Consider the following 25,364-nt stretch of genomic DNA (forward strand, 5'->3'; position numbering starts at 1 on the left):
ACCAGCTTCTAACTTCAGCTTCTTCAATTAAGCTTTGACAATAAAAAAAAACTTAGAAGATGATTGGTTACTATGAAAAGCTGCACCAGATTCTGCGAGCACCAGTTTTTGTAAATCTCCCCCTGTGCCCCATGACGTATGGTAAATACATTAGAGCATATGAACACAGATAAAAACAAATGAAAAAACAGATGAAAAAAAAAAAAAAACAGACCTGACTATTAAGCTGGAATAACTTTAATTGAATTTTTTTTTAAGAAGGAAGAAAGGGAGGGAAAAAAAATACAGGGTAAAAAGTAAACAAACAGATGTCCAGCGGTGAGAAGGAACATAGCTGGTTTCTACTTTAAACTTTTTCCTTAAATTAGCCAACATGTTTCGTCCAAAGAAAACACCATTAATGACCATACCTAAAATGGGGGAGAAGAAAAAAAAAAAAAGTTTAAATATTTCTGCAGATCATAATGAAAATTTGCCTCTTAACTTGTACTATTAATTTAAAATTTCAATGTCTCCAGGAGCAAATTTCATTGGCAATTTTTAAGCTCTAGTGCAGTTGTGTATAAGATTTACAGGTTAAATAAAGGGTTAATGCTGCCAGGTTCTACAGTGCCTTGCGAAAGTATTCGGCCCCCTTGAACTTGCGACCTTTTGCCACATTTCAGGCTTCAAACAAAGATATAAAACTGTAATTTTTTGTGAAGAATCAACAAGTGGGACAATCATGAAGTGGAACGAAATTTATTGGATATTTCAAACTTTGTTAACAAATAAAAAACTGAAAAATTGGGCGTGCAAAATTATTCAGCCCCTTTACTTTCAGTGCAGCAAACTCTCTCCAGAAGTTCAGTGAGGATCTCTGAATGATCCAATGTTGACCTAAATGACTAATGATGATAAATAGAATCCACCTGTGTGTAATCAAGTCTCCTTATAAATGCACCTGCACTGTGATAGTCTCAGAGGTCCGTTTAAAGTGCAGAGGGCATCATGAAGAACAAGGAACACACCAGGCAGGTCCGAGATACTGTTGTGGAGAGGTTTAAAGCCGATTTGGATACAAAAAGATTTCCCAAGCTTTAAACATCCCAAGGAGCACTGTGCAAGCGATAATATTGAAATGGAAGGAGTATCAGACCACTGCAAATCTACGAAGACCTGGCCGTCCCTCTAAACTTTCAGCTCATACAAGGAGAAGACTGATCAGAGATGCAGCCAAGAGGCCCAGGATCACTCTGGATGAACTGCAGAGATCTACAGCTGAGGTGGGGGAGACGGTCCATAGGACAACAATCAGTCGTATACTGCACAAATCTGGCCTTTATGGAAGAGTGGCAAGAAGAAAGCCATTTCTTAAAGATATCAATAAAAAGTGTTGTTTAAAGATTGCCACAAGCCACCTGGGAGACACACCAAACATGTGGAAGAAGGTGCTCTGGTCAGATGAAACCAATATCGAACTTTTTGGCAACAATGCAAAGCGTTATGTTTGGCGTAAAAGCAACACAGCTCATCACCCTGAACACACCATCCCCACTGTCAAACATGGTGGTGGCAGCATCATGGTTTGGGCCTACTTTTCTTCAGCAGGGACAGGGAAGATGGTTAAAATTGATGGGAAGATGGATGGAGCCAAATACAGGACCATTCTGGAAGAAAACCTGATGGAGTCTGCAAAAGGCCTGAGACTGGGACGGAGATTTGTCTTCCAACAAGACAATGATCCAAAACATAAAGCAAAATCTACAATGGAATGGTTCACAAATAAACATATCCAGGTGTTAGAATGGCCAAGTCAAAGTCCAGACCTGAATCCAATCGAGAATCTGTGGAAAGAACTGAAAACTGCTGTTCACAAACACTCTCCATCCAACCTCACTGAGCTCGAGCGGTTTTGCACTGAGGAATGGGCAAAAATTTCAGTCTCTCGATGTGCAAAACTGATAGAGACATACCCCAAGCGACTTACAGCTGTAATGGCAGCAAAAGGTGGCGCTACAAAGTATTAACTTAAGGGGGCTGAATAATTTTGCACGCCCAATTTTTCTGTTTATTTGTTAAAAAAGATTGAAATATCCAATAAATTCCGTTCCACTTCATGATTGTGTCCCACTTGTTGTTGATTCTTCACAAAAAATTACAGTTTTATATCTTTATGTTTGAAGCCTGAAATGTAGCAAAAGGTCGCAAAGTTCAAGGGGGGCGACTACTTTCGCAAGGCACTGTATGTCCACATCACATAATAGTCATGCTAATGATAAAAACAGACCACTGAGCAGTTGAAGTCTAGTTATATACACGTGAAGCAGTCCGTTATATTGTGTAATAGGTGTAGCAAGGTCCGTTTTATCAGTAGCACAACATTTCATTGGTAATTTGTTGGACTGTCACTATGTATAGTTCTCATACTGAATACTGTATAGCAGTAAGCATAAAAAACATTCTTTGTGCATTTAGTCCCCATGAATACCTTGCAATAGTTCTTGAGAACTACACAGATAGCTTGGATGCCTTTCATCGAAGCTACTGGAACACAGATTCACCACTGGTGGAAGGAGATGCAGGAGAACCTCGGCGAGAGTCTCTTGTCAGCTATCAGCAGAATGCATGTAAATTTGGCTCTTTTGTCCCAACTCCCTTGCACCTGTGATCTGCCATTGCTAAATAGTGGGGGTTCTCAGTGGGGTACACATGGAATGGATACAGAATGCAGTAGCTGCAATAACCCAGATGCTGACCATGTTCCTGGACTATGTCTCTGTTGCAAAAAGTGGCATGAAGTGCAGCAATCATGATGTGCATGTTTGTGACAGCTATGGCGGATGGAAGTACATCAGCCAATAGGCTTTTTCAACAATTTCACCATCATGAGACTAAGTCCAGAAGGGAAAAGACCACAAAAAAAAAAAAAAAAAATTAACTAGTCATACTTCTGAACATAAAACAGAGAAAAAAAGTACAAAAGGGAGTAGCACAATAGGTAAATAACTCCATTCCTGTGCCTATATAGCCATTTTGTGTGCAGGTGGCCTATAGTCCAATGTACTGGAAAACCGTGCCTTACCTTATTCCTGTATGTGGGCCTTTTAGGAGACTAGGCTTTATCCAAAACAGTGGGCATACCCACTGAAGGGTTCTTCAGGGTCTAGGAACCACATAAATGGACTACAGCCTTGGACCTGTATAGCACCATGCAGACAACTACACACAAAGTTCCAAGGTGTGTGCCTAATGTAGGATTCAGTGTCCAAAACAAATGTTACAGGCCAGCCCAGTAACAGAGGGTTACCGAACTGAATAGAGCACTTGGCTTACCACCCAGTAGCAGCAGACTTGCTGCGGGCACATTAGCTTTTTTACTAAGCAAGGGTTCTTTTTCTTCACATTTCTTCCTTAATAAAAAGGGGTCTAGTTACTCAGATTTTCAAAACAGAATATTTTCAAAATGTTTCTTACAAAATAGTCTCCAGAGACCAATTTTACAGCCATAGGATCCTGCGGATCTGCACTGATGTGAGTGCTAGGCAAGTTATATGGCTTGGCAACTTTCCTGCATACAACAGTAGTGCAAGGCTACTAGGAGGAGCTCTGGTTTTTGGAGTACCAAGAGATCAATCCAAATTTATCCAGAGTTGCATGCGATGCCCTTGATCCAGACTGCCAGAGTTTAGAAAAACAAGCCATACACACCACCAATAGTTCTACGGCTGACCTTGACATAAGCAGGGGGAAAAAAAAAAAAAGGGAAGTTTTAGATGGCCTCAACCATTTGTCCACTAGGTAAGTGGATCAAAAGGAATTTGTTGAGGCAGGAAATAGTCAGGTCCACCACTGGCACTTTATTAAACCTCCTGGAGGCGTACACACTTTATCTGGTTGCCCTTGTGCAGATCATTCTGCAGTAGTGGGTGAACCGGAGAAAAAAGAAAAAAAAGGAAGGAGGAGGATTTCTACGCATGTGGGCAGGCTATATGGGATGTCCTAGGATCCTCACCAGGAGGTAGTAGCATATAGCTCACTCCCAATACTTAAAGGATCTAGTATTCTGTACTATACAATTAAGAACTCTATAATGCATAAACACATTGTTGCAGCGACATTTCTGTCTTGGAAGTTTATGCTAGGGAACGTAGCATTAGAAACAGTATAGTTTAATTTCTTACTTTTGAAATTCCCATTCTCTGTTATCAAGTGGACAAACTTGTCGAGTCTTCAACCAACGGGAGATGCAATGAAAGTGGAATGCATGCTGGGGGGAAAAAAAAAAATATATATATATATAAATAACTATTAAATAGCTATGTACACAAAACACACATATGTACAAGCGCAGTACTAGACACAAGAAGGACATAGCATGGCAACAAACAAAAGTTAATGGTGAATTCCAGGAGTTCAATTTTTGTATACTTGCACTTGGCCAGCTTGGCTCCACGTTTTGTATCTATATGCAAGAGAGGACGCTGTAAAACGCTGTAGTAGTCCACACTACATACAGTGAGATCTAGGTTCTTCTTGGTTCTTTGCCCGAGGCATTCCTCTGTATACTGCTGAACACAGGGGTTGCTCGCCCCTCCATTTCATTGCATTGATTAAAAAAATGCACAAGGCCAAGTTATGGCAAAGGTTTCAGGCGAGCAAACTAAAACCAAACAGTTTTTCATCTTTCCCCAATCTAAATTTTGGATATAGGTACACTTATCCATATACAAACGAACACCATCAGCAGCTACGTACAGATACTTTATGTATAATGGACCCTTTCTCAGTACAAGCATGAATGCTGCAATGATCAGATATTCACTTATTTCATAGGTTAACAGGTTGAGAGTCTGATCCCACCTCTTTATATACTTCGTCCTGGCCGCTCAGCTGGAATGCATAAGAGTAACAATTCATATTTGCTTTATACCCCAAAACAAAAATATATTGCCACATAGCAGCCCATGGATGAGGTTGCTGGTACTCCCAACAAACTTCCTGTCCCTGGGATGCTACACTCTCCCCTCCACTATCAATGGAGGCAGCCAAGGTTGTCAGCTAGAATGACTTGAAACATATCCGCCTTTGTTCATCTCCATTATGTAGGGGATGATGGGATTAGTAGTTTAAATAAGAGATAAGATTGTTTGCCTTCTGCCCATCTCTCAGGAAAGGACAGGGACATTTTAGCAAGATCAACAGGTATTGCTTTCAGTACCTACTAAAAATATTCTTCGGCTAAAAAATAAAAATAAATGCAGACGACAAAATTAGGGACTGGTAAACCACAATATAAATCAGTTTTGTTCTTGGGATTAGTTATGCTTAAACTTAGCTGACTGCTAAGGATATGCACTACATCTCAGGGCTGTCCCATTCCTAGACAGCTAAAGACTTCTAGTACAAAATGATGTCATAAGGGTTAAAACAAGCTCTTTAGGAGCTATGCAATTTATGTAAAAGACTAGTCTTTCAGAAAAAGTGATATGAACAATTATCCTGCCACTCAATTATACAGAAAGAAAAGCGTTGCTGCTCTCCCTCTTCCATGCATCTACTGCTGCTGTCTTGAAACCGCTTCCTAAGTCGGCCACCTCTGCTGGTCACTTGGTCAGGATGCTGAGTGGACAGATCAGGAAACAGGCTTCACGTGTTACCCCCAATCACGGTTGTAATGAATGCAGAAGTGCTCAGTCCCAAGGACTCGCAGGTTCATTTTCAGTGCAGCACTGGATGTCAGGGAGAGAAAGGAGGTCAGAGTGCGTGTCCTTGATCTACTTCTCCAGCACATAGTATGGGTAACAAACAGCAAAAATGGCTTGGCCACCTGAGGTTTAAAGTTAAATTGCTTTAAATAAATGTTATAGCATTTACTTACTTTTAACCCCAAGCCTGAGATCTGTGTGGTCTGCAGGGTTAAGTACAACTGCTGGGACTAGGGATGGAGGCCTACTAAAGGAGTAATGCCTCGTACACACGCACCGATTGTGGGCCGTGAATTTTCGGCCAACGTCCGATCGGCCGACTGTCGGCTTGTTAGTACGATGCTTCCGACAACCGACTGCGACTTTTCGGCCGAACAAAATCTGGTGTGCATGCTATAAAATTTTTGTTGGCCGTCAACAGAACGGCCGATTGTTCGTCAGTCAGTACAGATTTCGTCAGACAAAAATCAGATGAGCAAGACTGGGCATGCTCAGAGAAGAAAAAACACACAGAAAGTAAACCAGCACATGACATCACTTCTGCAGTTGGTTGTTAATGGCCGACAAAATTCGTGTGCAGTCTAGAGCACATTTCAACCAACACAACAACACTGAACAAAAGACGGCAGATCGGTCGGCCAACAATCGGTGCGTGTGTAAGAGGATTAAGACTGGGTACATACTATACAACTTTTGTTGTTAGATTTCCTTTAGATTTACCTTCAACTATGTAGTGCAAGGGCCTGCCAGATTGCATACAAATTGAAAGGGTTTAGGTTTGACCTCATATTATATGGTTTTGGTAAATCTAAAAAGGAAAAAAAAAAATTGTATAGTGTGTATCCAGCTTAAATGGCCTTTATGACATGTCAGGCAAAACATTTCATGTATGCAGGCTCATGTTTTGTCAAAAGATCCAGCACTTCATATAGGAAATTTCAAACGGCTACGGTTATCTTAAAGGGCATACACCCTCACCATGAAAATGGGGGGCCCATGATCTCTGGTAAGAGTTCAACCATTGGGAGTGGTTTGTGGAAGAGTCAGAGCTGGATAGTGCACATGGGACACTGATTACTGAGAGGATCATATCCACGATTTCTTCACAGTTGGCACGAGTGTTTTCAGCACATCGAGGGACTTTATATTCATTTCTATTTTGCATATTTTCTTCACAGAATTCATGATATAATGTTTATGGAATGTAAACAGGCACATTTTTTATATTTTTTTAGTTTAAGGGTCCAGGAATTTAAATATTTGGAATAGGTTAAAAACACACTAGGCTGAATGGTTAGGTTCTAGCCAAATTGGATAAACAAAACACTTAAAGGGTATCTCCTAGGGATGCACCGATCGGATATTCGGATCGGATATCGGCGCCGATATGGCCATTATAGCTGGATCGGGGGATCAGCAACATTGACCGATCCACTGGCCGATCCGGTTTTTGCTTAGTAACGGCTCAGCCATCCCTTACTTGGTGTAGTAGTAGTATGGGATGGGAGCCGCTACTTCCTGTATAGTCCCAGCTCACAGGCGGAGTGATATCAGATGCACTCCGCCTGTGAATGGAGGAGCCGTACACATGAAGCGGTTTTGCTCTGCACTGCAGCCGCATGCTTTGTGTGTAGTTCCAGATCGGTATCGGCAATTTCACAATGCCAGATATCGGTATCGGGTCCAAAAAAGTCAGATTGGTGCATCCCCTAGTATCTCCACTTTTTTTTTTGGGGGGGGGGGGGGGGGGGGTTATAGCAAGTAAAGAAAAAAAGCAATGGTGTATACAATTGCAACACAATCTGCAGCTGTTGTAATTTTCTAAAATTGCAATGCAATATGTCTACCTGGAGGTGTTCAGTACACAGAATGTGTACTGACCACACCCCAGAAATATTTCCAGCTGTTGATTGGCTCATTGATTTTCCCAGAAGTCTGCTTAAGATACAAGTCAGATTTCTGGCATTCCCCGCAACATAAAAATGTCATTTTTGGTGAGATACTCCCAATAGGAGCACGTCTAAAGGGATGCAGGCCCAGAAGTTTTCCCTTATTAGAGCCCTGCAGCTGCCACAGCTGATAATTATGAAAATACTCCCATTTGACCCACTCAGCACAGAGGCACAATGATTTCTTCAGAACAACAAAAGGTAGGAATCTGCAACAAAGTTTGTTAAAATCCTTGTAATGTACATAGATCACTTAGAGGGGAATGTTTTTTTTCTCAACAAAAGTGGAGTTACGCTTTAATGATACGTTATTACTTTATTCGAATTGATAAATATAAAAAATTGCAGCTCTTCTCATATTGAGCCTAATTTAGCCCACATCTTATTTTGCAACAGACAAAAATTTAATAACCTGTGAAACACGCCTATAAATTGTAAGCGTCGGTGACTAGCAGAATGGTAACCATGAAACAGAGAATTAGCCTGCAGCATAAAACATTTTAGAACACACACACAATTAACAAAATGAACAGAAGAGAAATCCAAATCAAATCAATATTTGGTGCGACTACCTTTTGCCTTCAAAGTAGCACATATACTTCTAGGTAAACTTGGGCACACAGTTTTTGAAGAAACTCGGCAGGTAGTTTGTTCTAAACATTTTGGAGAAATGACCTTTAGTGCATGTAGGCCATCTCAAATTCTTTTGTTTCTTGATGTAATCCCAGACAGACTCGATGTTGAGATCAGGGCTCTGTGGGGGCCAAACTATCACTTCCAGAGCTCCTCCTTTGCACTGAAGATAGTTCTTAAGGACGTTGGTTGTATATGTTTGGGGGTCAACCAGCATTGAGACCAACATTGATCCTGACCAAGTCTCCAACTCTATTTGCAGAAATGCAGCCCCAAACTTGCAAGGAACCTCCAACAGGCTTCACTGTTGCCTGAAGACACTCATTGTACCGCTTTCCAGTCCTTCAGTGAGCAAAATGCCTTCTGCTACAGCCATCCTTTTAAACTTTAACTCATCAGTCCAGAGCATCTGCTGCCACCCCCCCCCCCAGTTTATATGTTATTATGCACAGGACATGGATGCAGAAAAAAGGCAGCAGGTGCTCTGGAGTGATTAGTCAAAATTTGAAATATTTGGCTGTAGGAGACAGCAGTTTGTTTTCCAAAGGCTAGAGAGTGGTGCAATGAGTGTCTGCAGGCAACAGTGAAGCATATTGGGAGATCCTTGCAAGTTTGGGGCTGCATTTCTACAAATGGAGTTGAAGATCAGGATCAATGGTGTCATCACTGGTATGAAATACAGGCAGATACTTATCCATTATGCCATACCATCAGTGAGGTGTGAGATTGGCCCTAAATGTATTCTGCAGCAGGACAACGACCCCAAACATATAGCCAATGTCATTTAGAACTATCTTCAGTGTAAAGAAGAACAAGGAGTCTTGGAAGTGATGGTTTGGTCCCGACAGAGCCCTGATCTCACCATCAAGTCTGTCTGGAAAAGACAGAAGAAGAATTTGAGGCAGCCTACATCTCCAGAAGAACTGTTGTTAAGGTCTCCAAGATGTTTTGCAAAACCTACCTGCAGAGTTCCTTCAAAAACGGTGTGCAAGTGTACCTAGGAGAAATAGTGCCGTTTTGAAGGCAAAGGAAGGTCACGTCAAATATTGATTTGGATTTCTCTTTTGTTCATTTACTTTTCATATTGGTAACTGATAAAACTTTATTAATTTACAGAATTTTTTCACCCCTGCCCAAAACTTTTGCACAGAGATATAGATATATACATCTCTATCTATATCCATCTTTTACAAAACACACACAGAATTTTGACTTTTCAGACTTAAGTATAGCTAAAAAGGAAAAACTTTTTGTGTGTTCTGGACAGAGTACAGAAGGTTTAAAAGACCTGAAGTCTTTACTGCGGTTTTTGCTCTTGTTAGGGAGATTCATCCTCTCTATTAGGTCCTGTTTACCATTATAAAAAGGTGAAATTAAATAAAATCCAGAATTTTGGGATCTGGGTTTCCCCAGAAAATAGAGGAGAAATCTTCCAATGGGGCACTAGTTCTCATGACACCCAGATATCCCCTCACTTTGGAGGGATTTTATCTCACTTCCTGTTTTGGCTAAAGGACAGGAAACTAAGATAAGATTTCCACAACGTAATATAGAATGCAACCCCCCCCCCCCAAAACACTGGTCAAAACCCAACTACACTTAAACCTACTCCCACTCCCATCCCCAATTTAAACACTATACTATCATGTAAAGGAAAGATGTGTATACTTACCTATCTATGGGAGCTTCAGTCCGGAAACCTGATCGGCTCCCAGCACCAGTTTCAGGGAAGAAAAGGGAGAGCGGACAACAGATGACCCATAGTAATTCTATGGGTGATGTCACCGCCCAGGCCTTGCAGCCGTTGTCACTGCTTACTCCTCTGCCCTGGATCTGGGTGCAGGGGAGGTCACATGACCAGATTAGAGCACCCTTATAAGGTAAATATACACATCTTTTCATTAGGGGCTAGTTAATATAGGCCTAGTATGAGGGTGAAAGCAGATTTAAGCTTAGTTAGGTTTTGACTGGACTTCTACTTTTAAATTGCATTGTGGAAGCTCAAGAGACTAGTTGTAATACTGTAAATGATCATGATAAAAGTACTTACATTGCATACTCCCCATGCCACAGTGCACTCTTCAGAGGTAGCAGATGCTTGATTGGCTTGACATTCTATACCTACACAAAAAAAAAAAAAAAGTTTTTTTTGAGTGCAAAGGAGCTGGACAAAAAAAAAAAAAAAAAAAATTACAGTTAGTAACGGTCTTTCTGACGAGCCTTCCAGGATAGCCCAACTTGAGAGATGATAGGCTCCTCTCTACTGGAAACACGATCAATCACAGTTTGTTAAAAGGCCCCACCCTTCCCTCTGCCCCTCAGTTGTAAAAAAAAAAAAGAAGTATCTTCCACAACCATTTCCGAGGGAAGGGTTTCAATAATTCTATAGGTACTTACCACCTATGTTATATACATAGTTACCCTACCCTTTTAACAGGGCGGGAATAGGCCGGCCGTCCTGGAAGGCTCGTCAGAAAGACCGTTACCGGTTAACCAACGGTAAGTTTTCTCTCCTCGCCTTCCAGGACGGCCCAACATGAGAGCATAATAGATTACCCATAGGCCTACCTTAGTGTGGGACCACTGCCTGTAAGACCTTTCGGCCAAAGGCTAGATCTTGTTGAGACAGTACTTCTACACGGTAATGCTTCAGGAAGGTGTCGTGACTGGACCAGGTGGCTGCACTGCGGATCTGTTCCCATGAAGCTCCAGCCTTCTCAGCCCAGGATGTAGCTAGGGGTCTTGTTGAGTGCGCTTTAATCTTAGTTGGAGCAGGAACACCGGATGCCTCATAAGAGGTGGTAATTGCTTGTCTAATCCACCTAGACACTGAAGGCTTGGAGGCCTGCAGTCAATTTCTGGGCCCAGAATTAAGGACTAAAAGGTGGTTTGATCTGAATTTTTTGGTCCTTTCTAAATAAGTGAGAAGGGCTCTTCTTACATCAATGCAATGGAATTCCTTTTCCTTATTTTTGGGGTTATCACAAAAGGATGGTAGATTTCCTGTGTTCTGTGGAAAGAAGATGCTACCTTTGGCAGATACAGTACAGGGGATCTGGTTTTAGGACAATCCTATCTGGAAAAAACACAAAAAATGGTTCTTTAATAGAGAGCTTGTAGGTCCCCTACTCTTTTTGCTGTAGTAATGGCTAGCAGGAAGTTACATTTTAAAGACAAAAATTTAAGGGAGATTTCCTTTAAGGGTTCAAAAGGATCCTTAGATAATGCCTCTAGGGCCTCTAGGACCCTGGTCAGGTCCCAAGGGGGGAACCTGTCTTTTATAATAGGGGTAACCCTCTGTCTAGCCAACAAAAATCTTTTGGATTAACAGCTCTTGCCAGACTAGTGTCCAAAAATACCGAAAGAGCCGCTATTTGTACCTTAAGGGTGTTAGTTGCCACACCCTTATCTACTCCATCTTGTAAGAATTCTAGGATCGTGGGAATAGAGGTAGAGGCAAAATCTTTTTGCCTACGCCAGGTACAAAACCTTTTCCAAACTTTCGTATAAATATTTTTTGCAACTGGCTTTCTGCTCAGCAAGAGTGTCCACTACTCTTTCTGAGCAGCCTTTTGAAATTAGGAGTTGGCGCTCAGTAACCAGGCTGTCAACTGGAAGAATCCTGGGTCTGGACACAACACTGGTCCCTGAGACAGCAGGTCTGGGGAAACGAAGATGCCATGGGCAAGCTATTGACATGGCTTTCAAGATGGCAAACCAAGGCCTTTTTGGCCACCATGGGGCAATTAGAATCAATTGCAGGTCTTGAGACTGACAACTTCTGTAGGACTCTGGGAATTAGCATGGGGGGGGCATAGGCTAGATTGAACTGCCACGGTTGGGCTAGTGCATCCAATCTGGCCTCTGGTCCGTGTGAGGGAGAAGAACCGCTTTACCTTCTTGTTCTGAGCAGAGGCAAACAGGTCTATCTCTGGGTTCCCAAACCTTTGTACTACTAACTGGAAGATTTTGGGACTTCGTTCCCATTCTCCTTTTATAAGGTGACGGCTGAGGAAGTCTGCTTGTGAGTTGTTCTTTCCCTTGATGTGAATGGCCACAAGGGAAATTATCCTCCCTTCGGCCCACCCCAGGAGCTCTTTGGTCAGGGCTAAGAGGGAACTTGAGTGGTCCCTCCTTGTTGATTCAGATAGACAACAGTTGAGGTATTGTCCGACAGAATCAGAACTTCTCTGTTTAAAATGAACTTTTGGAAAGCTTTTAAAGCTTCCCCCACTGCCTTCAACTCAAGTTGGACGAGGCCTGTGCTGTTCTTTTGTCCCAGATCCCTTGCAACTGAGCTCCCCAACCCTTCGTGCTGGTTATCTGTGGTAATCTTTATGGTATTCTACTGAACCCAGGGTCTGCCTTCTCCCAGGTTGTTTGGGTTTGTCCACCATTCCAAAAGATATCTGCACCGGCGGAGTAAGATTGACGAATTTGTCTAGAGATTCTATCTTCCTGTCCCAAGGAGGACAGATGGAAGAAAAGAAGCTCTCTTGCGTGGAGTTTTGCCCACACAACCGCTGGGATGCTGGCCAACATTAGTCCCAGGACTCTTAGAATTTCTCTTCTGGAACAGGAGGGAGCCTCCTTGAGGGTTAAAACTGAGGAAACTATTTTCTCCCTTTTTTTCTATGGGTAGAAAGAGTTTGAGACCTTGAGTCTACCTGGAACCCCAGAAAGGTCTGTATTTGGGTAGGTTTCAGGGATGACTTTTCCAGGCTGATAAGCCATCCTAACTTTTGTAGGGAGTCTATTACCTGTTGGGTATCCAATTTTACTTGACTTGCTGATTTGCCAAAAATAAGTAGGTTGTCTAAATAGGGAATCAGGGCTATCCCCTGAAGGTCTAGATGGGCCACCGTCTCTGCCAGGATCTTTGTTAAGATTCTTGGACTGGCCGCTAGTCCGAAAGGTAGTGCTCTGAACTGCCAGTGAGTTGTCCCTTCTTTTGTCACCATCGCAAACCTCAGGAAAGGCTGATGTTCCTGGTGAATGGGAACATGCAGGTATGCATCTCTGAGGTCTAGCGTAGTCATGAAAACGTCTTTCAGTAGATTCTTTCGTACTGAATAAATGGTCTCCATTGAAAACTTTGTAAAGTAGAAACTTGTTGAGATTTTTCAAGTTTATTATCAGGCGATATTTTCCTGATGGTTTTGGGACCACAAATACATGGGAGTAAAACCCCTGGAAGAATTGATCTTCTGGGACCGGAATTATCACCAACTGTTCTGCCAGTTCCTGAATCCCTTGCATTAGGGCTTCTTTTATCTGAATCTTTTTTGGGACATGAGTAAGAGTTACTGTTATAGGAGGTATCGAGGCAAATTGTAGCTGGTAACCTTCCTTTATGAGGGAATATATGGGAAGACTGAAATTTCTTCCCATTGGGACAGAAATTGACTTAGTCTGCCCCCCACTTTGACTTTGGAGTCACTCGTTATCCCTTAAGCCTGGAGTCACTTGTTATCCCTTAAGCCTGAAGAGGAGAGGAAGGGAAGAGCAAACTGTTTGTCTTCCTTTCCGAAAACCCCATCTTTCGGCAGGCTCTCTTTTGTTCCTATGCTGTCTTTGTTCCAGGGGGCCACGAAAAAAAATTTCTGGCACCCTCTTTTTTTGGGTTTTGCAGGAAATTTTTTTCCTTTCTCTGAGGACCTGGTTAGGACTTCATCCAACCCAGACCCAAATAGTAGGGACCCTTCAAAAAGCAGACCACAGAGTTTTGTCTTAGAGGTAAACTCCCTTTCCCACTCTGAGCCAAATGGCTCTTCTGGCGGAGTTCAGGAGAGCCCCAGTCTTGACGGATGCTATAACAGATTCCACTGCCGCATCTGCTAGGTAGACGACTGCTTTCCCTATTACTGAAAGGGAATCTTGTAAGTCTTGGGTTTTAGGCTGAGGCAGGTTTTTGTTCAATCTGTCGACCCAAGAGAAGGCATTCCTTGCCACACAGGAAGCAGCTAAAGCTGGGGCCATTGCTGAAGCATTGGCATCCCAGGCTTTCCTCAGTACGGACTCTGACTTATGCTGCCTGTATCAACAAAGGAGAGGTCTGACCTTTTTGTTACCTGTGCCAGCGGGGCATAGAGTTTAGGATTTTTCAGAAATCTTACTATTTCTTCCTTAAAAAAGGAAATCTCCTTTTCCAAGAGCCTGTTCTGTTCAACCTATTTTCTGGCAGTTGCCACTGCTGAAGGATTAATCCCTTTAGGGATTGGTGGATAGGTAAACCTCTAGAAGGGCTCTTCCCTAGTCTTTTATAGAGTCTTTCCTGGGCTGAGGTTTCTTTTGGCAGATGGGTATCTCTTCAGAGGCATAAATGGCATGAAGGAATCCCTGCATGTTTTCCAAACCAAATAAATTTCCAGTTGGTTCTACCTCATCTGGTTCTTCTGAGTCCCTGTCCCCCTCACGGTCTGAGCTGGTTTGGGAGTCTGAGCGGTTTTCCTCTGCTGATAATCTACTTCTTTCCCTAGGTTGGGCTGAAGGGAGGTTTTGGGATGAGGGTAATAGACCCGAAGGTCCTGCCCTGGATAAAGAGCTTTCCTGTGAAGAGGTACCCTCCACTAAAGAAGGTTTCCTGGGCTCTGAGGTTCTTGGAGTTCCCAATGAAGAGCGTACTGACTGAATTGTAGTCAGCATTTCTTCTTGTACAGACTTTAAGAAGTCTTTCATTAAGCCCAAGGTTTTCTTTTCCCGCCAATTTGTAAATACACTTATAGCAGAAAGGATTGGTGTGGGAGCTAGATAATCTATCACCACAATTACCACACTTCTTAGAGGCAATGGAGCCTGATAAGGCTGGGGTAGTATTAGAGGTCTCTTGTGAACCGCTCTGGAACTCTGGAAGAAAGGATACAAAATGAAATCAAGTATCACTCTTCCTAACTTAAAATGTATGAAGACCATAGAAAGGACACCGAGTAAGTCCGACTAAGGTCAGGGAGAAGGGATTTTCCAGGAATTTTCTATGTCAGCACCAGAAGTCTTAGAAAACAACCATGCAAGGATATGTTCCAGCACTTACCCGGTTCCGACCTGGGTTTGGCTGCCGACACCTGGACCAGCCCCTCCTTCTTTCCCGAAGGGTGAGTTGTGGAGGGCTTCATCTTCTTGCAGCTGTCCAGGCTCCTGTAGCCTGGGAGTCTGCTTTACCGTTCACCAGCGGTTCCGGCGTCTCCTCCACACTCTTCCTCTTCCGCATCCGTGCGGTAGTGTCCTGATGTCGCGCTGGAAGTTCCGGTCTGAGGACGAGGCTTGAGACACCCGTCCGGCGGGCTTTTCAAAATTTTCCTGTGGAGTAGAGCGGCTGGCGCCGGAGACAAGCCTAGAGGGGCAACCCAGGTGACCGATGGCTTGTAAGCATGGGGGGCGACCTGTGAGAAGCCTGAGGAGGCGGCAGGTAGAGCTCAGTTCTCACGGCAATTTGCTAAACCTGGCTCACAGGGGGACCATCTGACTGCCAAAGTCTGCAGGTCAGTGAAAACAACAATCGCTGTAGGAAGAAACAAACAAAAAAACAATCTAAACTGAGGGGCAGAGGGAAACTGATTGATTGTGTTTTCAGGTAGGGAGGAGCCTATCATCTCTCATGTTGGGCCGTCCTGGAAGGCGAGGAGAGAAATATGGAAGCACAATTTTCTTGTTAAGATTAAAGTCAGAAACACATAAGGCATAAGAAAAGGGAGGTCTCAACCATCTTGTCCTTGTGCAAAATTAGAAAAAAGAGAAGAGTGACTCACAGGACAAGGCTATTAATGCAGTCTGGACGAAGTAATAGCCACCATTTACCTGGATCTAAATTATGGCAGCTGAGAATCTGTCTGGCAATTGTTAATTCCTAAAATGTAGACTGAGGATAAAGCATGAACCTCCTTTCCACTCGGATAAGCATATGGCAAATCTCTTGCACTGCTGAAAAAGTAATCGTGCCCCTTGATGTTTCACATGCCATAGTCAGTGAATTGTCCAACTGTACATTCCCCGTAAGATTCGTTCAGTGAAAAAGACAGCCTGATGGCTTGGAAGTTCCAAGTCATTGACAGAAACTCAAGTTACTTCCTTGGACCAGTGGCTCTGAACTAATAAGATACCTAAAAAGGCTTGCATTCTTTGTTACAATCAGCCATTGGAAAAGAAGTAAAAACTTGACTGAATGAAGAGAGGAGGGCACCAATCACAACATGGAGGACACCCTGGAGTAGGAACCAAGACATTTTCTTGCACAGTGGCTCACTGTCCGCTTGCAGACTTTCATGCTGAAGAACCCAAGTATGGTATTGAGCAAAGGGAAGCACTTCAAAAGATTAAGCCATCAGGCCAAACACTTTCATGCACAAAGATAGGATAGGTGGTTGTAACAAGTTTGACATAATCAGCTTTTCCAGTGGTTAAAAAAAAAAAAAAAAAAAATGCAGATTTGTAAAATGTTCATTAACCACTTCAATACCAGGCATTTTCACCCCCATCCTGCCCAGGTCAATTTTCAGCTTTCAGTGCTTTCGCACTTTGAATGACAATCGTGCAGTCATGCAACGCTATACCCACATTAAGTTTTTGTTGTTTTTTTTGAGACAGATAATATTTAATCACCACTGGGTTTTTTAATTTTGCTAAACAAAAAAATTTGTGTTTTTCTTTGTTTAAAGCGGTTGTAAACCATACCATGTGTACTGATGGGGCTGCACTGATAATCAGGACACTGACTATCAGTGTAAACAATGTACTCACTGTGCCCTGTGAGCCTTCCCGGTTTAGGCTTTCCTTTCCTCGCACAGAGAAAATGTGAGGAAAGGAAGGCCGATAACCAGCAAGTATGTTTACATGTAACCAGCTGTGATTAGACACAGCTGATCACATGGTAAAGGTATGCTATGATTGGCCCTTTACCATGATCCGTGATCAGCTGTGTCCAAAGGACAAAGCAGACATAGAGCATGCCCGATGCACGGTTTTCAGAGGAAATCTGTGGACGCCCTCCCAGAACTGGAGAACCGTGCTGCAGCCCGTCTTTTGGCTATAGCGTGGGTGGGGTCAGGGGTTATAGTTGTCATACTTGTAGGCCAATTTGGTCACACCCCCCCCCCCCCCCCCTCGCCAGAAGCCTGGAGTGAAGCTTTAAAAGACAATGCGGAGCACATACAATTTCCCCTTAAACCAATGAAACAAAAAAGTTCAGATTTGTGTACATGTACTTAACTCTGGTCACAGACCAACATTTAATGTGTACAAAATTACTACTGGTAAAAAAATGTAAATGTGAGCAACTAATGTTACGTTTTTTCAGAATTAAGTTGGAAAACATAAGCATAGCATGCTACTTACACAAGTCCATAATATGGTTTCTGCAGATGGCACAATTATCAACTACAATGTCCCAGGCCCAAAGAGCAACTGCATTCCACTGGAAAAAAAGCAGACATGTCCAAATTAGTTGGTATGTTACTGAAAACCAAAAACAAAGCAAAAAAAAAAAAACACACAAGTGGAATTGCTGGAAATAATGTAAAAACAGAAATGTCAACTGGGATAACTATAGACATCTAGTGTGAGCAAGACGCTTCCAAGTCCTACGTACCAAGAAACAAGTAAAGGACAAGAAATACATATCTAAAAGAAGAATTTATTAATAATAATAATAATAATAATAATAATAATAAACAATAATAATATTATTGGTTGCCACAATACACCAGAAAAAAAAACATAGAATAGTTTAGTATCATGCTAGCGTCCGCACAGGGAATGCTAGCCACTTCCCGCCTGCCCTATAACAGACTGACGGTGGGAATGTGGTTGTATTATCCTGACTGGACGTCATATGATGGCGGCGCAGAGTGGCGATCGGTGATGCGAGGTGTCAGCCTGACACCCTGCATCTCCGATCTCGGTAAAGAGACTACCGACGTAGCTCTTTACCATGTGATCAGCCGCGTCCAATCGGCTTTCCTTAGTTCGTGCCTGAAAGGCACGAGTAAAGGAGCGCAGATCGGCGGCTCCCCTGAGAGAGGGGGGGGGGGGGGTCGGCACTGGTAATCGGATCATTCATTACCAGTGCAGACCCTCGGGGGGGGGGGGGGGGGATGCCACTAGAACCACCAGGGATGCCCACTATGACCCCAGGGATGCCCACATATGATCACCAGGGATGGCAATCCAGGCTCAGGGAGCCCCCCATTGCCCTCCCCATCAGTGCTGCCCGCCAGTGCCCTCCCTATCAGTGCTGCCCACAAGTGCCCATCATTGCCATCTTTCAGTGTCGCCCACCAGTGCCGCCTATCAGTGCAGGGAAAAAAAAAAAAACGTATTTACAAAATTGTATAAACAAACAAAAAAATGTTTTTTTCTTCAAACTATTCAGTCTTTTTTTATTTGTTTAGCAAAAAGGAAAAAACAGAGGTGATCAAATACCACCAAAAGAAAGCTCTATTTGTGGGGGGAAAATGACATAAATTCGGTGTAGGTACAGTGTTGCATGACCGCGCAATTGTCATTCAAAATGCAACAGCGCTAAAAGGGGAAAATTGGCCTGGGCAGGAAGGGAGGAAAGTGCCCTGTATTAAAGTGGCTAGCCTCTTCTGCCAATGGCTACACACAGTTCTTTCTAACACTCTGTGGCAAGGACACACATTAAATGACCAGCAGTTTCCAGATATGTCCCTTAGGCTCGGTTCACATATATGCGATGTGGGAACCCTGCAAAACCACTGCGGGTTCCCGCATCACATTTAAATGGCAGGCAGTTCACACTGCCATATGCAAATCACTGGGGGTGTCAATACAATGTTAACGACACCCCCAGATCAGTTCGCATATCGTAGTGCGAACTGACAGTTTGGACATGAATCGGATCGCACTGGTCCGATTCTGCCGCGGACCCAAAAAAGGGTCCTGTGCGTATTCAGTCCGAATCAGATGCAAATTCAGCCATACAATCTGTATGGCTGAATTTGCATTGCACAGACATTGCATGTGATTTTCAGAGCAGTGCGCTCCGAATCACATGCAATGTCTTTCATCGCTATATAGTGTGGACCGGGGCTAAAAACTGTTTGGTCATTGCATTTATTGTCCTAGCAAGTGGAATATACCATATATGCTTTCCTAAACAAACCAGTTTAATTTCATGCTTATTTTTTAGGATGGCTTATATCAAAGTCTGGAAAAAAAAAAAGAAATTAAAAAAAAAAAAAAAAAAAAAAAAATCAGCAGCTACAAACACTATAGCTGCTGACTTTTAATATAAAGGACACTTCGCTCTCCAGGGATCCTGCAATGTCGGCACCCCAAGCTGATTCATCAATCGCCTTCGGGTGCAGGTGTCCGCATTGCAATTGGGGGGGTGGAGGAGTGTGTGTTAAGGCTGCACGATATTGGGAAAAAAAGTACATTGCGATATTCGTTTTTCAGCGATAGTTAACTGGGTGGAATGCAGAAGACACTGACAGTGTAGATTAGGCACAGTCGGGACTCACAGTGGTGGTAGGAGGTAGAAGAATCCCCCCCCCCCCCCCCCCCCGAGTCCCGACTTCTCCCTGCCTAATGCTGTAGAGCGGCTGCTAAGAGTTCTATGCAAGGGGGGATTGCTGAACAAGGTGAGAGAGTTGCAGTCTGCTGTGGATCTGTGTCCCCCTGTGCAGCCAAGATGGAGGTCGGCACAGCTTGCTGAGGGATAGGAGTACACTGGGGTCCTTTTTGTGAAGATTAGGAGGTCTGTGTATGGCTTTGGGGGCACCAGGGGGATGGAGGCAAGTCCCGAATGAGTGCGGAGTAAGTAGGCCTTACCGGGAACCACAATCGCGCTCCGATCTAGGCAAGGCCGCGGCTTCTGTGCCTGTGTAGGCCTCAACTCCGCGCTCCTCAGAACGGAGTCTTTCCTCCGCAATTCCAGGCAGTATTGGTCTCTGGTGCCTCGATGGGTCTCCCCTAGCTGTTTTTTCTCCCTGAATAGGGGAGATTTAGGAGGATTACTGAGGATTCTGTACGGCGGTATCGGAGCTCTTACAAGCCGCATCCGTCCCACACGTCTTCCGGCCATGCCCCTTGCCTAATGCTAAATATCGTGTCTTCGGCGATATGAATATCGCCCACGCCCGCAGAATGATAGTCGATAACATATCGACTATCGTTCAGCCCTAGTGTGTGTAACTGGAAAAGGAGGGGCAGAAATGTCATAGATAGTGTGTAAACTGCATTGTAACAATGTACTGTATGCATCAATGTAGGTCATTTTTATGGAAACTCCATAAGGAAGAAACACAAAGTTGGTTTTCATTCAGGCTCCATTCACATCTAGGCGTTTTTGGGCGATTTTCTGCTCTAAGGGCTCTTTCACACGGTCCGCCTCTGTAGGCAGATCCGTGCTGCTCAGCGGGGATCGATCCGCGATCCCCGCTGAGCCGGCGGATGACAGCTCCGTCTCTGCTTGCAGTGCGGAGAGGGAGGTGTCACAGCCCCCGCTGCTCTCTATGGGAAATCGGATGAGAGCGGACTGCCTGTCCGCTCTCATCCGATCCCCAGGACGGACGGAAAATAGGGTTTCCATCCGTCCGGATTTCACGGACAGGATCGGATGCCAGCGGGTGTCAGAGGTGTCTCCGCTGACATCCGCTGCTCCATAGGGCTGAATGGGGCATCCGATCAGATCTGCCTAAAAAACTGACAGGCGGATCTGATAAGAACGCCCGTGTGAAAGAGCCCCAAGCCTCCGCTCAAAAAAAAAAAAAAAAAAAAAAACACCCAACAAGCTAGATCCCATTAATTTCAATGGCCCCTGTTCACATATGAGCGTTCTGTCACCTTAAGCATAACACCTGTTGCTCAAAAAAAGTATACGAGCTTCTTTTTTGGCAGATTACAGGTGTTTTTTTTCCACTTAACCTAAAAACGTCTGCACAAAAATGCCTGTAAAAACACCCAAAAAAATGCCTATAAATCAACTCTAAAAATAGCAACACCTAGCTGTGAATGTAGCCCCAATCACAAACCCTGGATAAACACACAAATTAAAGTCCAAAAACTTTTTTTCTATCCGTCTGGAGGATCGGATGAAAGACAGGCGGTCCGTTTTCATACATCATTCAACTCCTATAGAGGAGAGCAGGGCCCTAACAGCTCCATCTCCGCAAAGTAAGTGGAGACTAACCTGTCACCCCGCCTGCTCAGCGGGGAATCGGCAGATCAATCAACACTGAGCAAAACAGAGTCTGCCAGGCAGAAAGCCCATGTGAAAGGATCCCAACCGCAATGACAGTTATACGTTTTTCTCATGATTGGTTTCAGCTTTTCCTTCCACTTTTAAAGGAAACCAAACTATTCTTAAAAATGTTCCCTCCCTATCCTCCTGCCTAACCTATAAAAAAAAAAAAAAAAACTGGGTTTACTTACCTAATTTTAATCAGCTTGTGGATACAAGGCTTTCTCTGATCGACTGAGGTGATGTCATCCGCATACCTCTGCCAATCAGAAGAAGCTTTGTATTCATTCAAAAAAATACAAAGCCCTCTGTGAATAGCTGCACAATGCTCACTCAGCCTGATTAGATTGTGTTCCAGTAGCTGAACGAGAAGTTCCCTTTGAGAATTAACATTTTTTCTTTAAATCCCCACTGACTTTTTGTCCCCACAGTAAACATACTTGCAAATGTCCAGCAAATCACGTGTCCTCCTGCTGTAATCCACTGCTCTGCTGCTGCACAGCAGGTCCTTCCTTATATCATTAGGAGCCAATTGTCAATTCCTGGTTCTTGCAGCCAGCACCCAGATGGCAAGCCACCAGGTCTGCCCATCTCCAGAGTGGAAGCTGGGATATGTGAAGTGCATATCCCAGGAGGCCTCAGGAGGGGAATACATGCCATTCTCACCTTGATGACAATAGATGCATGGGCAGGTTAAAATAACAATAAAAATAAGTTAAAGTGATTCTAAAGGTTAGTGTTTTTTTTTTTCCCCCCCGTTTTTTTTTTTTTTTATATATATACAAAGAGGTTATACTTACCTGCTCTCACACCTCACTCATTTGCTCACTGAGAGCAGCAATAGCCAATGGCACCTGCTGCTGTGTAAGCTGAGAGAAAGACCTGGGAGAGTCACTGCTCTCATGCACATTGCTGGATCAAGACAAGGCTCAGGTAAGTATAAAGGGGGCGGGGCTGGGTAGCTGCACTCAGAAAGTTTTTTTACCTTCTACAATAAGGTAAAAGAAAAACCTCTGCCTGTAGAACCACTTTAAAATATAGCATTGGCTGCTTTAGATTATGAAGAGTTGCAAGGACACAAAGTGCATTTTTTTCCCCAGAGGGTCTGTTCCAAAAGTGATCCTGAGCTTTGGTCATTCAGGCAAATGAATTACCATAGTCCTCCACAAACCTTACGTGCATCAGTGGGTAGAGAAGAGAAAAGCCCTGCCTGAACTGGAAGCTGCCGGAACAGGTGGCGTACACGGGACTGAACTGGAAGCTGCCGGAACAGGTGGCGTACACGGGACTGAACTGGAAGCTGCCGGAACAGGTGGCGTACACGGGACTGAACTGGAAGCTGCCGGAACAGGTGGCGTACACGGGACTGAACTGGAAGCTGCCGGAGCAGGTGGCGTACACGGGACTGAACTGGAAGCTGCCGGAGCAGGTGGCGTACACGGGACTGAACTGGAAGCTGCCGGAACAGGTGGCGTACACAGGACTGAACTGGAAGCTGCCGGAACAGGTGGCGTACACAGGACTGAACTGGAAGCTGCCGGTGGCGTACACAGGACTGAACTGGAAGCTGCCGGAGCAGGTGGCGTACACGGGACTGAACTGGAAGCTGCCGGAGCAGGTGGCGTACACGGGACTGAACTGGAAGCTGCCGGAGCAGGTGGCGTACACGGGACTGAACTGGAAGCTGCCGGAGCAGGTGGCGTACACGGGACTGAACTGGAAGCCGCCGGTGGCGTACACGGGACTGAACTGGAAGCTGCCGGAGCAGGTGGCGTACACGGGACTGAACTGGAAGCTGCCGGAGCAGGTGGCGTACACAGGACTATGGCCTCCAACCATGGGACAGCATAGATTGTCCCATCACAGCCACCTGGGGTAAGTCACATGATCCACCATACCCATAAGTACCAGGTATTATCTATGGCTCCCTCTGTACACAGCACAAATTAGTTAATGTGAATAGGGGAATACAATGTAAAGTTTGGCACTAAAGTAGCCAACTCCAGCTGGTTTTAAAATACTACTACTGGACTTACAACTAGGTTACTGAAAAAGGGAAAAACCCGAACTCTGTATAAACGAGCGTACAATAATGTCACCTGGCCGATCTCTCACACAGGAGCAGTGATCACACCGGGGTGACCAGTCCTCCCCAGTCACAGTACCGGTGCCAGAAGATGAGGTTTCATAAAAGTTCACCCACCTTTTTCACCTCAAACCGCTTTTTGCCTGCACTGCTATTGGTTCCGCTGGGAACATCCACATCCATAGCAGCAGCCATTACCAATACGACAAAATCCCGGCCTTTACAGCGCTCGTGTCACAGTCAGTTCCGCCCCTACAGAGCATGCGCAGAAGAGTGCGTGTACAGCATCATCCTGGTGCTCTCTGCCTACGTGCTCGCTCTCGTGGGCCTCCCTGTCGCCGACATTTTGCGTGTGGGTTACGGCGGTCTCTATTGCACCAAACGTTATGCTAATTGGCTGGTTGCTTGACGTGAAATTTCCTCGGCTAAACCCCGAACAGAGTAGGTGCTTCAGACTCCCTGTGACCCCCCCAGTTGTTGCGACCTACAAGTCCCACCAGGCCTCTGCCAGTCATGTTTGTTTGTATTGTATTGCCTTGCAATGGTTCATGGGACTTGTAGTTCCGGTGTATCTGTCCACAGGTTTAGCACCAATAGCTGGAAATGAGCTTTTCAAGAAGCATAGTCATCCAGATTGGACAGGTCACATGACTGGGCTCTGCTGGCTTTTTTATTTCCCATTTAAATGGGGTGTGAATTGTTTCAGGGTCCCAAAACAAGCAAAAACACATTCATAAAGCACAGACTTGTGTTTTATATTTACTTGCATTTTAAAGGAAGTGTGGAAAAAATGTCACATGTACAATTCAGTGTATTGCTGAACCTTAAAGTGGAGCTCCACTCAAAAGGAGAAGTTCCGTATTAAAGCTGGGATCACACTGATGCAGTAGGGAACTGCAGCAATTCCTGTGCGGTTCCCGCACCGCATCAGAACGAAACACAATATTCCCCATGCACACATTCAAGATAACTGGTAGTTCAGCGATGCTGGGTGCTATAATGATCATAGGTTGGAAACCGCAGATTCTCAAAGATAAGAAATGTCATCAGCTCACCAAGGATTGCTCAAAAGGGTCCAAAGCTTTATTCTGTGGTCACATAGTAGATATGTAGCAATGTTTCAGACCCATTTATCAGGCAAGTGACATTGCTTGATGAGTCACTTGCCTGATGAAGGGGCCCTGCGTGGCTCTAAAACGTTGCTACATATCTAATGGGACCACGGAATAAAGCTTTGGACCCTTTTGAGGAATCCTTGGTGTGCTGATGACATTTCTTCACTTTGCGCACCGCATTAGAATCGCAGGCAGTTCACACTGTGCTCTGTGAACCGCAGTGGGTGTCAATATAAAGTTAATGACACCCGTAATCGGTTCGCAGAATGCAGAGCGAACTGTGAATATGGTTTACATGGGTCTGAACACCCATGCAATCTGATTCCAGTGCAAACCAAAAAAGGGTCCTGCACGTTTTTGGTGCGGATCCAGTGTGAATTGAGCCATACATAATGTATGGCTCAATTTGCACCACACTGAATTTTAATGTCCTGTACAAATGACATGCGATGAGAGAGACCGCATCAGTGTGAACCCAGCCTAAAGGAGAAGTACAGCCAAAGCTTGTTTGGCTGTATTTCTCCTGTAGATCACAGGATTGCATTTTGTTCTGCACTCCTGTGACCTGTTTTCAGCTGACAGCAGGCTAAATCCCACTGTCAGCTGACGTCACAGTGCTGGTCCAGGCTCAGGCAAGATCACGATAATTAAGTCGGGATTCACCCATATGCCTGCATGTGCGAGCCCCTGAAAGCC

The 25,364-nt window shown here is 44.2% G+C and overlaps 1 protein-coding gene across 2 annotated transcripts; it reads right to left on the minus strand.

Annotated features, from left to right (window-relative positions):
* Positions 1-221: 221 nt before the first annotated feature.
* On the minus strand, positions 222-23,828 carry RBX1 (ring-box 1; the record flags this gene model as incomplete). 2 transcript variants are annotated; one of them, XM_082265243.1, is made up of 5 exons in its annotated part: positions 23,671-23,828; positions 17,597-17,675; positions 10,320-10,390; positions 4,164-4,249; positions 222-410 (listed from the first exon to the last, which is right to left on the minus strand). In XM_082265243.1, exons 1-5 carry the CDS (start codon positions 23,746-23,748, stop codon positions 398-400), a joined length of 327 nt encoding a protein of 108 aa, XP_082121369.1. In that variant the 5' UTR covers positions 23,749-23,828. The 2 variants fall into 2 exon arrangements, with proteins under 2 accessions (XP_082121369.1, XP_082121370.1); XM_082265244.1 differs by lacking the exon at positions 222-410 and having other exon boundaries at positions 4,160-4,249.
* Positions 23,829-25,364: the final 1,536 nt, after the last annotated feature.

Source organism: Pelophylax lessonae, assembly GCF_965119305.1.
Source record: "Pelophylax lessonae genome assembly, chromosome: 8".
Lineage (NCBI taxonomy): Eukaryota > Metazoa > Chordata > Amphibia > Anura > Ranidae > Pelophylax > Pelophylax lessonae.